This window comes from Apodemus sylvaticus, chromosome 6 (assembly GCF_947179515.1).
Source record: "Apodemus sylvaticus chromosome 6, mApoSyl1.1, whole genome shotgun sequence".
NCBI lineage: Eukaryota > Metazoa > Chordata > Mammalia > Rodentia > Muridae > Apodemus > Apodemus sylvaticus.
The window spans coordinates 128,038,934-128,054,247 of NC_067477.1; the positions used below are offsets into that span (position 1 = coordinate 128,038,934).

A 15,314-nucleotide genomic window follows, 5' to 3' on the forward strand; every position below is an offset into this window, starting at 1 on the left:
GAGGGAACCGAGAGACCGACTCTGGGAGGAGCGGGCGGAGGGATACGTTTCCATGGGAACGCCAGGATCTTGCCCATAAACCTGTGGCCTTCCGGGCGGTGTCCTGCTCCCTCCCCTCCCCTTCCCCTTTCCTGAACCCTAAGGATCCTCCTAACCTTTCCCAACCTTTTTACCTCTTCATTTTAATCTAGGAACTGACAGCGACAGTAACCTAAGTACAGGTACATTAGACCGTTCTGTGAAAGTCTGTAAAATTTAACCGCTGATGCCGCTTTCGCCACCTTTGAGGTACCTGGCCTAGTCTGCTGCTCAGTGAACTTTAAGGCTCAACAGAGGTAATTAGACTATGACCAGAGTGAAAATACCCTTTACTCCACAGTTATGTCTAATGGTCATTGCATCACAGGCCTCAAAAGGGATGATTTCCCCCCAGGGATTCTGGATAATACCTCTCCTATTTGCACTGTCAGTCGCTAATTTGTCACCAAGTTTGATCTGAATCCTTGGGAGTTTGCTGAAACAAAGGGATAGAGTTATCTGGAAGGGGTTCTGGCAATGTTAAAATTGTGGCAAAACTGTAAAAGTTTGCAAGCATACTGGTCGAGATAATTCTTGCATCTGAAGCACAAATTTATTTTTCCCTTGTAGTGCTTTGGATTTTTTTAAAGTGGTATTCGAATTTTTACTTAAAACCTTACAGCTCAGCCACTCAATACATATCCAGTGAAACTCTTATCTCTATGTTAGAGTTGCTTAAAATCTGCCTCTGAATTCTGCATTTGCCATAATTCAGCTCTAAATAGAGTTAAGTTCTTTTTATTAACCACCAAAAAAAAAAAAAAAAACAACCCCCCAAAAAACCCGGACATTACATCATAACTACTTGGAATACTCAAGGGTTGGAAATTTTACACATAAAAGAGGAAGTTCATAGGTATGTGCATTTCATCTTTTTCATTTTCATTTGGTGTGTGTAGATTCAGGTGTGAAGTGCAGAGAAAGGAGTCCTACTTGGTCAACAAAGCGTGAGACACTTTTTTTTTTTTTAAGATTTATTTGTTATTTATATGAGTATACTGAGCTGCCTTCAGAGACACCAGAAGAGGGTGTCAGATCTCATTACGGATGGTTGTGAGCCACCATGTGGTTGCTGGGAATTGAACTCAGGACCTCTGGAAAAGCAGTCAGTGCTCTTAAAGGCAGAGCCATCTCTCCAGCCCTCTTTTTTTTAAGCATAAGACTCCTAAGTGCTACCAATTTATATGCATGTTGATTTTCAAATATTTAAAATGATAGTGTCTCAACAAAAATCTCTGGCATCACAGCCTATTGCTCTGCCTCAGTCTTACCGTTGTGTTTGCTTGCCACAGGGTCTCCTGCAGTCCAGGCTGGCCTGCCACAGATTCACTATGTATAGAACCCAGAGCTTTTTTTCATGCTAGGGAAATATTCTTCTTATCTGAGCTACATCCCCAATCCCTGATTTTTGTTTTTATCTGCTTCTCTTCTGAAAAGCATTGAGCAATAATTATAAAAATTTTTATTCTCTCTGAAGGAATAACAATTCTATAAAGTCTAATTAATTTCACTTTTTTTTTGTTTGATTAGGTTTTGCTTGTTTGTTTTCAAGATGGGAGTCTCTCTGAGTAGCCCTAGCTATCTTGGAATTCCTTCTGTAGACCAGGCTATCCTGGAACCCAGAAAGCTCCACCTGCCTCTGCCTTCTGAGTGCTGGGATTAAATGTGTATACCACCATGCCTGGCCTCCAGATTCAGTTTAAATGAATCTACTTAGGTCAACAACTATTCTAACACTTGCCAATATAAACTATTGAGTAATTATTAATATGTGGCAGTTGTTAAATCTTGGCTGTTACCACATTAAAGTTGGGAGTTGTGGCTTGAACAGGAAACTCATTAGAGGCCAACCTGGGCTACAGAGTATTTTAAGCCAGTCTGATCTGCACAGGAAGACCCTGTCTTTGAATTTAGAAAAAAAAAGAGGAAGGTAGAGTATTCATAATCTTTTTACATTAATTTTTAATAAAAGTTACCTTCATTTCTTAAATGTAACATTTCCAGAAAAGAGTTGAACAGCTGTTTTTGTTTGTGGTGTTTGTTTATTGAAACAGGATCTTGCTGTAAGCCCTTCCAACATCCATCTTCCAGTGTTCTGAGAAAAAGTTGACTTCATAGTTTATATATATATGTATATATATATACATATATATATATATATATATATAGAGAGAGAGAGAGAGAGAGAGAGATTAGTGGTGATGTCACCTAGTGCCCAAGGCACGTATGCAGGAGGCAAGGGGGAAAGTTCACTTTTAAATCTTGCTTTCTTCACTGTTTTAGTTTTGTTTTTAAATTATTGTCACCTTTATGTCAGATGAGGAAAATCCAAAAATAAGACAAGCAATTTGAATATTTTGTACAGTTGTCTTTTTCTCTTTAACACAAAGAATTAATCTAGCTGAGTGGTGGTGGTACATGCTTTTAATCCCAGCATTTGGGAGGCAGAGATAGGCAAATATCTATGAGTCTGAGGCCAGCCTGGTCTACATAGTAAGTTCTAGAATAGCCAATGTCTACAACCCTGCAGGAAAAAAAATCTCTAGCAGTGATCTTTTAATGTATGTTAATTTATGATCAACTTACAATGTACATATTCACTGCAGGTTGCTCTAAATATCCATGTTCAACTGTATCCATTCATTATTTTTCTGTAAACTACGATCATCTGATCTCCCAGAATACTTTTAGAAATTCTGGAAAGGAAAGGTTTGTGGAATATGTAATTCTGTCATATTATAAAAAATGAAGCCGGGCAGTGGTGGTGCACGCCTTTAATCCCAGCACTTGGGAGGCAGAGGCAGGTAGATTTCTGAGTTCGAGGCCAGCCTGGTCTACAGAGAGAGTTCCAGGACAGCCAGGGCTACACAGAGAAACCCTGTCTCGAAAAACCAAAAAAAAAAAAAAAAAAAAAAAAAAAAAAAAAAAAAGAACTTCTCATTAGCTGCATGCCACATACACTGAAAACAATACTAAAGTATGATGGTAGAGCAACAGGAAAGATCTCTGAGTGCTTTACACAAACAGGGTGTAGTAGCGCATGCTTGTAATTCCAGCATGGAACCCACTGAATCAGGAGAATCATGGGTTTGAAGACAGCCCCAGCTGCATGGAGGACTAGGTAGGGGTAGGATGGGGGATTAGGAATGTGATAGTAAAACTACGAAGAAGAAAACGAATGCAGGGGTTACTTAGGAGTTTAAAACCCAGGGAAAGCCAGGTTTTCTGAGGAACACCTTGTTATATTAAAAAATGTAAAAGTAAGGACTCTTGATGCCCTTAACAAATCATTCATGCTCTTCCTTCTCCGAAGAACACTGCCGAGCAGGACTGGCTCTGATGGATGCTCTAGCTACAGAGCTAGGTTATTTTAGGCTAGGGATAGTCTGGGGGTGAAGTGGGTGTGGTTTAAAACAGGATGATTCTTGGAACCTTTTCACGAAAAACTCCTTAACATTATTTTACATAATAACTTAATGTTTACAAAATTGTTTAGGATGATGTGAACAATGTAAACTTCAAGGTTTCTCCTCAAGAGACACTGATCCTTAGACATAGGATTCACCCATGGAAACTGTAACTGGCTATTGACCATTTTTGGAGAAATAACTATTTAAGACCATTGGCTTTCTTTTGATCTAGACCCTAGAAGTGATTTTATTCTGCCTTAAATGAATAAGTATCCAAGTGTGGCAGCATGTGCTTATAATCCCAGCATGTGGGAGGTAAAGTAGAAGGATTACTTTTATTTGGAGACTAGCCTGTTATAGGCAGGAAGTAATAGAGCAGTCAGAGCTATGTAAGGAGAGTCTGTCTTTAAAAGATGTTTAAAAGGCTGGCAAGATGGCTCAGTAGATAAAGGGATGTTGCCATCCCTGAAGATCTGAGTTTAATCCCCAAGACCCACTTGGTAAGAGGAAACCTACTTATGCAAGTTTTCTTCTGACTTCCACATGAGAGGTGTGTGTGTGTGTGTGTGTCCCAGAATTTGGGAGATAGAGGCAGAAGGGTCAAGAATTCAAGATCTTCCATCACTACCTAGTTTGAGATAGCCTGGGCTACATGAGACTCTGTCTTAAAACAAAATGGAAATATAAGAGACAGAGATTAAAAAAAAAATTTGGGCCAGGTGGCAGTGGTGCATGCCTTTGATCCTAGCACTTGGGGGGCAGAGGCTGGCAGGTCTTTGTAATTTTTGAGGCCAGCCTGGTCTACAAAGTAAGTTCAAGACAGCTAGGGCTACTCAGAGAAACCATGTCTCAATCAAACAAATAATACTCTCTCAATACTCTCTCTCTCTCTCTCTCTCTCTCTCTCTCTCTCTCTCTCTCTCTCTCTCTCTCTCTTACACACACACACACACACACACACACACACACACACACACACACGGGAAAATTTGTGTCTATACTGAATATCTACAGACTTGCTCTATCCAATACAATATAACTATTTACACAGTCTTTGTATGATAAGTAATCTAGAAGGCTGGTAGTGGTGCATACTTTTAGTCCCAGCACTCAGGAGGTAGACACAGTGGATCTCTTTGAGTTGAAGGCCAGCCTGGTCTATAGAGTAAGTTCCAGGACAGCCATAGCTATAGAGACTCCATGTCTTGAAAAAAAGATAAATAAAATGAATAAAGTTTCAAAAAAAAGTAATCTAGAAGTGACTTAAAGTCCTCTGGAGAATGTGCATAGTTGAATGCTACTTTGTATAAGAGATTTGAACATCCATAGTGATGCAGCATGAGACAGCATTTTCCTTATGTATAAGGCTGTAGGCTTAATCATCAGTTCCCCAAACCCCAAAATATATTTAAGAATTCTGACAGCCTGAGCTCAGTAATACATACTCATGAAGCCTTAGGTGTTATACCTAATGTCATAAATAAATAAGTAGGGAAAATCCAATTTTATAGGCATGGTAATGCATGCCTATAAACCCAGCAGCTGGGAGGCAGAGGACGGAAGATCATGGGATGTTCTAAACCAGCCTGATTTACACAGCATGTTTCAGGTTACTAGGGCTTTGCTTTAAGACCCTGTCCCAGGAAAGCAAAACAAGAGCTGGAGAGATGGCTCAGTAGTTTGTTAAAATGCTGCTGCCCAGTATGAAGTACTGGAGTTCTGAGTCCAGAACTCCCACAAAAGCAGAGCAGTCGTATTGGCTACCCTGGTAATCCCAGGGGTTAGATGCATGGGAAGACAAACTTGGTCTTCTGGCAGAATCTGACAGTGCCTCTTGATAACCTTGAGAGAGCCACTATCCTTGATTTTATCCTTACTTCCATTTTTGGTTTTTGTTTGTTTTGCTGCTGCTTTTGCAATTTGGGGATATAACCCAGGACCTTGTGCACATGAGGTGAGAACTCTACCCCTGTGATACATGTTACCTACTACCCACTGCTATTCCACACCAAGACTAACTTCTCTCTCAGTGCACCACATGGCTTTCCCATGCACAACAAAGTCTTCAGGGTTGTGCATGATTAACATGGTTTTCTGGAGGTTATTAATTATAACTGCTAATTCCTTGAAATATAAGTTGTAAAACCAAAGATTTTCCTTAAAATAATACCTCTGAGATGATCCCCATCAACATTTTAAAAAATGTAACATTTCTCTTTTTCCTTTTGCTCTCTTTATTAAAAGTTGCATTTCTTTGCTGGGCTTCCTTTAAGAAGCAGAGATAGGTGCTTCTCTGTGAGTTAAGGCCAGCCTGAGTTAATGAGTGAGTTTCAGGATAGCCAGGACTAGGTGGAAAGACCTTGTCTCAACACCCCCCCCCACACACACACACACACACAACATACAGATAAACGAACAAAAAACTAGTTTCAGTGACAGTGCATGCAAAGTACTCAGAATAGTTTAGAGGGATTTTCCATCCCCATAATCTTTCTTCTTTGAACTAACAATGCACACCTTCATTAGCTTGAACTAGAGAACTTTATACATATCCTTTCTAACCAGATCCTTGACTCCTAGTGAGAGTTTGTGCAGCTACCACAGAACACACAGAGTCGTGAGCTTATGAGATTTGTTCAGTGACCAACTGGGTACAGAAGAACCCTACTGACTACACAGGGTTTGCTTCTTAGTGCTTACTTTTCTTTAGCACATTCTAGATGAACTTTTCAGAAATTCATCTTCTGGGTACATAAAGTGATCCTCTCCTTGTCTGACATAGATCATAGAGAATACCCTAATGCTGCATCTCACAGCTAGTCTTGCATTTGCCTCCATTTTAACAGCAACACTTCAGGCTGAGCTTTGTGTGGAAGAAGAGACCCTGGTCAGGAGTGCAGCAGCTACTTACATTGCAACTCCACCTCAGATATTCCTACCTCTAATCGAGGAAGCAAATATGTCACGGTTCCAAAGACATGAGGACAATGACGAGTACCTGTTAAATACCTTTAGTCTGAGTGAAGGTGAGACTGATAGAATGGCAAAAGTAACTAGATCAATCAATCTAAGAGACAGTGAAGCAGAGGACAAGTTCGAGGATGCCCATGAAATTATCCCTGTGGCAACAACAATGAGTCTTTTATCATCCTTGGAAGAATGCACAACTGGATTGTATTTGTTTCTAAATAACAGATTCTCAGATGCCATCAATCTTATTCACCCATGGTCAAAAAACAGCTCCTACCACGCCCTAATATACAGTATGTTTATGGTTGTCAAGGCCATCCTCACCTTTGAGCCACAGGATATCCAGATCGGAATGACTGCTGCAAAGGAAGCTTTGAAAACCTGTAACAATTTCCGAAAAAAACCCAGGATAATGACTTTATCTCGCCTAGTGAGTAGGCAAGGAATAAAGTCTATCAAAGAAGAGGAATTACATGCAGAAGTCTGTTATGCTGAGTGTCTAGTCTTGAAGTCTGCTATAACATTTATACAGGACGACAGCTTGCTGAGTTTCCTCAAAAGTGGTGTCAATGTTGGGTCAAGCTATCAAATATACAAAGACTGCCAACAAGTCTTAGAACTTATGCCTGAGAACCAAAGTAAAACCCACAGACACCTGAATGGAGGGATAAAATTTGGAGTTGGAGTATTCAATCTGATGTTTTCACTTGTACCACCAAAATCACTTAAACTTCTCAATATGGTTGGCTATTCTGGAGATAGAGATGTGGGCCTGGCGTTGCTTCATGACAGTGCATCCGAACCTCATATAAACAACATCTTAAGTGTGTTCACTCTTCTCTTTTATTACAATTACGTGCGTGTAGTTGTTGGTGTTGAAAAGGCTTCTACTGCTGCTACAGAGAGTCTCTTCCTGATATACCTGGAGAAATTCCCCAACTGTGTTGTACTTAAATTTTTTCGTGCACGTTTTAACATGCTAAATGGGAACTTTGAAAGTGCAAAGTTGAAGTTACAAGAGTGCATTATTACCCAGAACGAATGGAAGCAGGTTCATCACCTCTGTTACTGGGAACTCATGTGGTGCCACATTTTTTTGCAGAATTGGAAGCAGGCATACAACTATGCCAATCTGCTGTATCAGCATAGCAGGTGGTCTAAGGCAATCTACACGTACAGCAAAGCTATCATACTGGCCTTGCTTCCTCCTGACTCTGTGGATTCAGAGAACGAGAGTTTGAGCTCTTACTTCTTACGCGTGGATAGCCTAAGAATCAAGTTTTTAGGCTCTTCTGTGCCCATAGAAAAGTTTATTGCTGAGAAAAGTCAGCGCTATGGTACAACGACGGGTTGGTTCACAGCACAGCCCCTTCTGGAGTTCATCTACGCCTGGAGTGGCTTCCGAGTCATGAGTAAGAAAATTGATCTTATTTCAAGTTGGCTATTGATAATTGACAAAGGAAAAGAGCTTTTGAATGAAAACCCAAACGAGGAGTATGGCATAGATGACATGAGCTTGTTAAATCTGCTGAAAGGCCTGTGCCTGAAGCACTTGGGCAAGCATCTGAAGGCCGAGCACTACTTTATTCGTGTTATCAGGAAAGAGAAAATGTTGAAGTATGACCACTATTTGGTGCCATATAGTTACTATGAACTGGGAATGCTGCACTATTTGAAAGGAGACTATGCCAATGCAACGAAAAACCTGGACATCATAAAGAACTATAAAGACTATTCCATGGAAGCCCGGCTACAGTTTAGGGCTCATATTGCCCTTGAACAAATAGCTAAATTAGAAAAGTGCTTCTCTGTGGTGTGAGTGAGCTATCTACAATCAGTCAAGTAATTAGCGGGTAGAAAAGTAATTCCTCTGGGAAAAGCAAAAATCCAAGCGGCAGCTGCTAAGAACCTGCTAAGTAACTAAGAAAGGGACCCACCATTGCTTTGCTCTCTCTCCTCCTCCTTCCCCATAAAATGCAATACTCAGACTGAGAACGGAGTGATGCACATTCTTGAAAAAGGAAAGGCAGATGCTGTAACTGCAAAAACATTCATGAGGGGATTATGTTAATAGTTTTTAAACTTCCAAAGGTTTAGCCTTCCACTAGACACTGAATATGTTTTGCACATAACACAGTAGATGCTTAACTGGTAAAGAAATGACCTCGGTCATTACCGTTTCAATAATAATGGCACATGAGTACTATAAACTCTGAAAGGGTTTCCCTTATAATCACTTTCATTGGCTTTTATAGCAAAGACGATTTCCCCCAATGTGATAGGGAATATCTTTTACACTGTTACATGAGGAGTACTAAGGAAGCTCTAGTGTGAATTTCTAATTTGCCAGAGAATAGAGAAGAAAGAAGTCTCCATCTACATATAAACCCTATGATGATAATTGAGGGAAATCAAGATTACTGTGGAAATGGCTTAGCAGATAAAGCATTTGCCATATAAACATGGAGACCAGAGTCTGGCTCCCCAGAACCCACGTAAATTCTTCTGGATAGGCGTGGCAGCACCACTTGTTTGTTTTTTGTTTTTTTGTTTTTAAGATTTATTTATTTTATATGTATGTGAGAACACTGTGGCTGTCTTCAGACACACCAGAAGAGAGTATCGGATGCCATTACAGATGATTGTGAGCCAGCATGTGGTTGCTGGAAATTGAACTCAGGACCTCTGGTAGAGTACTCAGTGCTCTTAACCACCGAGCCATCTCTCCAGCCCTGGCAGCCCCACTTGTAAGAGGTGGGAGGAGATGGGGGTCCCAGGAACAGGCTGGCTAGTGAGATGAACCCTGTGCAAGAGCTCTAGGTTCAGCTGAGAGACTCAGCCTTAATAAAGGGAGGCGCAATCACACCCTTCCCATATCAACCCGGGGCCTCCATGTGCACAGGCACACAGATGCCCTTCTACACATGCATGCCCGCACTCACGAGAAGCACACACAGGCGGACTGTACACAGCTGAATATTAAAAATAAACATTTTTAGGTGGAAAAAAAAGATGAGGCTGTTGGAGGTACAATTAAGTAAGGAACCCTTGCTTTCATTGTCTTCTCTAAGGTGTAATTTCTACTTAAGACCAGCTAGTTCTTCAACACCTTTAAACCATCTGAAGAGCAAATGTAGTTAAAGATTCGGGACTCGGTATTGTTGTACCTGCCTCAGTGATTAAAAACTAGTCCCCAGTTTTCTGAGCAGTGAGTTGGGTTGAATTCATCCTCACTCCTGGTTAGGAAAGAGGCAGACAAGATGCTGCATACTTATACCCTGACCTCATGGACAGAGGCTACGAGCCTGGGCTACACAGACAGGCCCTGTGCAGAGGAAAGGAAACAAAATGTGAGGCTGGTGTTGGGAATGTTCCTTTGTCAGTAAAGTGCTTGCCTAACACAGCAAGGCCCTGAGCCTGATCCCCAGTGCCCCACAAAAAATAATATGTGTTCTTTTAGATTCCTAAGTTTGGATTGCAAAGACACATTCTCTTAATGCTTCATGGGTTTTGTGGACAAAGAATTAAATGGAGCACAATAAGGCAGCAAGTTATTTCAGCTTTAGCAATGCTTGGCTTGTTAAAGAGGATGGAAGTGAGAGAGGAGTTGTTAAAGGCAGTTGGTGGCTGCCTAATGGGTGGGTGCTGGTAACTGACCAGTCCATCTGCTGCACAGCCATCTCTCCAGCCCCTTAGCTTTCCATCGTTTCTCAGGACAGGGTCTTATGCAGCAGGCTGTCCCATGTCTATAATCCCATCCGTTGGGAGATGAGGCCAGAGGACCAAGGTCTCAGGATCATCCTGGGCTACAAAGTGAGTTAGACGCTAACTTGGCCTACACGAGACTGTCTTAAACAAGAAACAAAAGTCACTTTCATGGTTCATAGTTATTGCTTTAGAGTGCAAAAACAAAAATCAAAAGTGTTCATCTTAGAAAAGTAAACCAATCTTTACTTTATGCCAGAGAAAGCAATTCCTGGGGTTTGAATCTCCCCCCTGGGCAAGGAACATAATCCTAGTCAGTTCAAAGACCCACCCTTTTTTTATAATTGGATTTTTCAAATTAAAGATATGATGTTCTGGAAATGTTTTTCCAAATACCATTCTTTTTTTTTTTTTTTTTTTTTTTTTGCTTGGGTACACAGAATATATTACATTATTTTTGTAGTGTATATGGTTTAGTTCCCTATATTCCCTAGGTCCAATTTCTCTACATTCCCTCTCTTTTTTTTTCTTGACCTGGGAAATTGAATTCTGGCATATAATATGCTAATCAAGTGTTTTATTATTGAGACACATTCCTACCCCCTTGTACCCCTTCCTTGCATCTATCTATCCATCTATCTATCTGTGGTTTTTTTTTTTGTTTGTTTGTTTCTTTGTGACACAGTTTCTCTGTGTAGCCCTAGTTATCCTGAAATGCACTCTGTAGATCAGGCTGGCCTTGAACTCAGAGATCTGCCTGCCTCTGCCTCCTGAGTGCTGAGAACAAAGGCAAGCGTCACAACAGCCAGGCTGTTCGCATTGACTTAACCCTGTCATTTCACAACAAAAAATAATCTGCAAGCCTATTTATCTATGCATTAAAAAGACATAAGGTGTCCACGTATCAAAGGGTCAAAGGGTTGCTAATGTAGCCTGGACAGCAAAGTGAGACCCCTGTCAAAACAGCAGCAAAGAAAACCATAAGCCATTGCTAATATTAATTTTTAGTGTTGGGTTGTAATTCAATGATAAAGTAATTACCTAATATGCTTGAAACTCTGGGCCTTTCAAGTTCCACTCCAGTCCCATATACAGTTAATATTTTTAAGTTCTTACAGTGCCTGGCATACTGTATGTCCTTGGATTGTGTCATGTGTCCCCCAAACCCCAGCCCAGTCTCTCTTGGTGCTGTGATTAAAAGTATATACCACTACCCCAAGCTTATACAATGCTGGCATCAAACCTAGGAATTCATACAAGCTGAGCGAGTTTTCTACCAACTGGGCTACATCTCCAGCTCAAACACACATGTTTTCTTATGCAAATAAAAAGTAGTCAGGTGTGGTGTGCAGTGCTTTAATAACTATTCTGCAGACTAATGCAGGAAGATCTTGCATTCTAGGCTAGCCTGGGCTACATAGTGAGAGCTAACAATTTTAAAAAGATTTTAATTTAGTCATCCAGGCATGGTGGCACACACCTAATGCTGGCACTTGGGATGCAGAGGCAGGTGGATATCTGAATTTGAAGCCAGCCTTGTTTACGGCCAGGGCTACACAGAGAAATACTGTCTAGGAAAGAAAAAAGGAAAAAAAATAACCTGAACACTTTCTCTATGCTGGTGTGGGGGGAGAGCTGGCTGTTAAGTATATGGTTGCCAATAAAACAAAACATAACCCCTGCTCACTTTAGAGGGCTTCTAGGAATAATGTCCTAGTTATGAAATTTTAGAGCTGAAATGGTTTGGGGTTATCTTTTTTTAGATTATTAATTTTATGTATATGAGTATACTGTTGCTGACACACCAGATCCTATTACAGATGGTTATGAGCCAACATGTGGTTGCTGGGAATTGAATTCAGGACCTCTGGAAGAGCAGTCAGTGCTCTTAGCTACTGAGCCATCTCTCCAGACTGGGTTTGTTATCTAATCACACATTTTCATTTCTAGATGAGGTGAGTGAAATCCAGTCAGTGGAACTGTATGCATCCACACTTGTGTGCCCATATGGAAGCAAATAAACAGACACACAACACACACACACACACACACACACACACACACACACACACGAATGAAAAGTGTAAAAAATCTGTTTTTAGCTATGCATGGGTAGTGGATTCCTGTAATCTTAGTATTTAGGAAATGGAGTCAGGAAGATCAAGAGTTCAAGACCAGCTTCAGCTTCACATCAAGTTCAAGGTTAGCCTGGGCTAAATGAGACCCTGCCTACACACCCAGCCCTATAGGAAATAATTACAGTTTTTAGCAGAAATCATAGCAACAAAACTATAGCAATATTTTCTCTCTGTGTGTGTGTGTTTACTGTGTGTGGACTTGTGTGTGGGTGAACACATGTAGATGTCAGAGTCAATGCCAGGAATCTTCCTCAATCCCTCCTGTATGTAGTATGATACATACAGAAGGACCTGGACCTTCTAAAGGTGTGCCTGCACCTTTAAAGGGCTCTGTACCTTTCAGTGTCGGTTGCCTCTTGGAATTCTGGGAGCAGGAGAGTTTGATATAAAAAGCCAGCAGAGGCTGAGAGCAGGCAGTAGGACTGGGGAGTGCAGGGAGCAGGGTCAGAGAGTAGAAGAGAGGACAGTTGGTGACAGTTGAGCCAGGAGAAGCTGAGCCGAGCCAGAGAAGATACTGTTAGGAGACAGTCGAAGATACAGAGCCAGAGAAGATAAGGTTAAGAGACAGGAGAGGAACCCACAAAGTAGCCAAAAAAGAAAAAAATAGACTAAAAGCTCTGTCTGTCTGTCTCTCCTCTTTCTCCCCCCCTGTGTGTGTGTGTGTGTGTGTGTGTGTATTATATGCATGCATGCACATGTGCTGGTCTGGCAGGCACTTGAAGCAGACAGAGGGTGACATTAAAGGAAGTTGCACTGGAAGAGTAAGAAGCTGAGTTCATCTGCCCAGCACCAGCACCGGAAGCCAGACAAGCCCCTGGAGTCGTTAGTGCTTAAAGGAACTTGCCACTATTCCTGATAAACTAAGTTGGAAGATGCTGTTGTTGTTATTATACACGGGGTCCCGCCATGTAGCTCTGGCTGTCCTGGAACTCAATACTGTAGACCAAGCTGGCTTTGAACTCACTGAGATTCAAAGCCTTTCTGCCTTCTCAGTTCTGAGATTAAAGACCTGTACCCCCATGCCCAATGGCCACTTTAATTTCTCAGTCAGACCTTCTCTCAGAACTTGGAATTTGATGCTTTGGCAAAAATGGCAGGCTAGGCAGGCCTGAGATCTGGCAGTCACAACCCCAAACCCTGAGGTTACAGATCCCTGCTGCCATGTCTGCCTTTCATGTGGGTGAACTCAGGACCTCATGCATACATAGGAAGAACTTTACACTCTGACCCTTCTTACAAGTGCTGCAAGTAATAATAAAAACCAAATACAGCTGGCTATGCTCCAGTAACGCTGTCTCCCCGCCCTCATGGTCCCCATGTGGCAGTTTGCTTATCCCAGAACTCGTATCTTCCCATCCATCTGCCCCGTGACTACTGTAACCCAGTAAAATCTAAACTCTAGAGGCTTGTAATTTTTTTTGTTGTTGTTGTTGTTTTGTTTTCAAGACAGGGTTTCTCTGTATAGCCCTGGCTGTCCTGCAACTCACTCTGTAGATCAGGCTGGCCTCGAACTCAGAAATCCGCCTGCCTCTGCCTCCCAGAGTGCTGGGATTACAGGCGTGCGCACCACCACCCGGCTGAGGCTTGTAATTTATCAGTCAGATTTACAGCAGTAAATTCTCAACCCACAAAACGCCCACACTATGAACTCAGAGCCAATTGATATTGATACAAGCTGACCATCTAAATTGGACAAATTGCCCTGTATTATTCTATCTCTATGATAGCTACCTGTGCTATTTAAAGCCACATGGGTCTGGTTCTTCCTCTTCCTCCATCTTCTCAGTCCTGTCCTCCCTGTCCCCTGTTCTCTGAAACTCTGAGCTCCGCCTTTTTCCCCTGCCCAATCAATCACAGGCTCTAGCCTTACCTTGTTCCTGCCCTCATCTACGTACAGACAGCAATCCACACACAGGTCCTCTAGTTTGGGTGTTTTCTTTTTTTCTTTTTGGATTTGGTTTTTCAAGGCAGGGTTTCTCTGCATTGCCCTGGCTGTCCTGGAACTCACTCTGTAGACCAGGCTGGCCTCGAGCTCAGAAATCCGCCTGCCTCTGCCTCCCAGAGTGCTGGGATTACAGGCGTGCCCGGCCACCACCACCCGGCTTGTCTTGTTTTCTAAGACAGGGTCTTACTCTGTAGCCTTCCTTGTCTGGCCTGGAACTCACTATACAGACAGGGCCGTCCTCTGCCTCCATACTGCTGAGATTAAAGGTGTGCACCACCACATCCAACCTAAAATGCATGTGTGTGTGTGTACTTGTGGAAGACACAGAACTTGCAGGAATTGGTTCTTCCCTTCCACAAATGTCCCAGAGATCAAACTTGGTTTATCAGGAAGAGTGGCAAATTCCTTTAACCACTGAGCAATCTCAGCAGACTAAACGGGCTCCTCTGGCTTCTGATGTCAGTGCTGGGTGTATGAACTCAGGCTCTCCTGCTTCCAGTGCAAGCAAGCAAGCACTTTCTTAACAGCATCACCCCAGTCCAATGTATTCTCAATCTCGTGTGTGTGTGTGTGTGTGTGTGTGTGTGTGTGTGTGTATGTGTGATTTTGGCTTGCATGCGTGTCTGAGCACCACTATGGTGGCTGGTGCCCCTGCTGGCCAAATGAGTGTGTCAGCTCCTGGGAGTTAGACATTTGTAAGCAGCCATGTGGGTACTGGGCATTGAATCCTGGCTCTCTGAAGAACAGACCGTGCTCCTAGCCACTGAACCATCTCTCCAGCCCCTTAATGTATTCTTTTTGTAGATTTGTTTTCTGTTCCTTTCTGTATGTGTGCAGGGCAACCTCAGGTGTCATTTTCAGGAAATCCACCCACCTTCTTTGAGACAGGGTCTCTTTGGCTTAGAATTTGACAATTAGACTAGTGAGCCACATAGGTCCTTCTGTTTCCACTCCCCAGCCATAAGATTACAAATGGAGCTATTCCTTGTCCTCATCAGTATAATCTTGATGATGAAGCATATACATAAAGAAGAGAAATTTCAATTGGCTGGTACTAATTGAAAGTGA

At 42.0% G+C, this 15,314-nt stretch overlaps 1 protein-coding gene across 2 annotated transcripts; it reads left to right on the forward strand.

Annotated features, from left to right (window-relative positions):
- The first annotated feature begins 21 nt into the window (after positions 1–21).
- Positions 22–8,441, forward strand: LOC127686749 (tetratricopeptide repeat protein 39B-like). 2 transcript variants are annotated; one of them, XM_052184795.1, is made up of 2 exons: positions 22–335; positions 6,335–8,441. In XM_052184795.1, exon 2 carries the CDS (start codon positions 6,448–6,450, stop codon positions 8,275–8,277), a length of 1,830 nt encoding a protein of 609 aa, XP_052040755.1. In that variant the 5' UTR covers positions 22–335; positions 6,335–6,447; the 3' UTR covers positions 8,278–8,441. The 2 variants fall into 2 exon arrangements, with proteins under 2 accessions (XP_052040755.1, XP_052040756.1); XM_052184796.1 differs by lacking the exon at positions 22–335 and adding an exon at positions 838–934.
- Positions 8,442–15,314: the final 6,873 nt, after the last annotated feature.

Excerpts from the sequence above, each read along its gene's own strand:
- LOC127686749 (XM_052184795.1), top strand. The coding sequence starts at position 6,448 with ATGTCACGGTTCCAAAGACATGAGGACAATGACGAGTACCTGTTAAAT.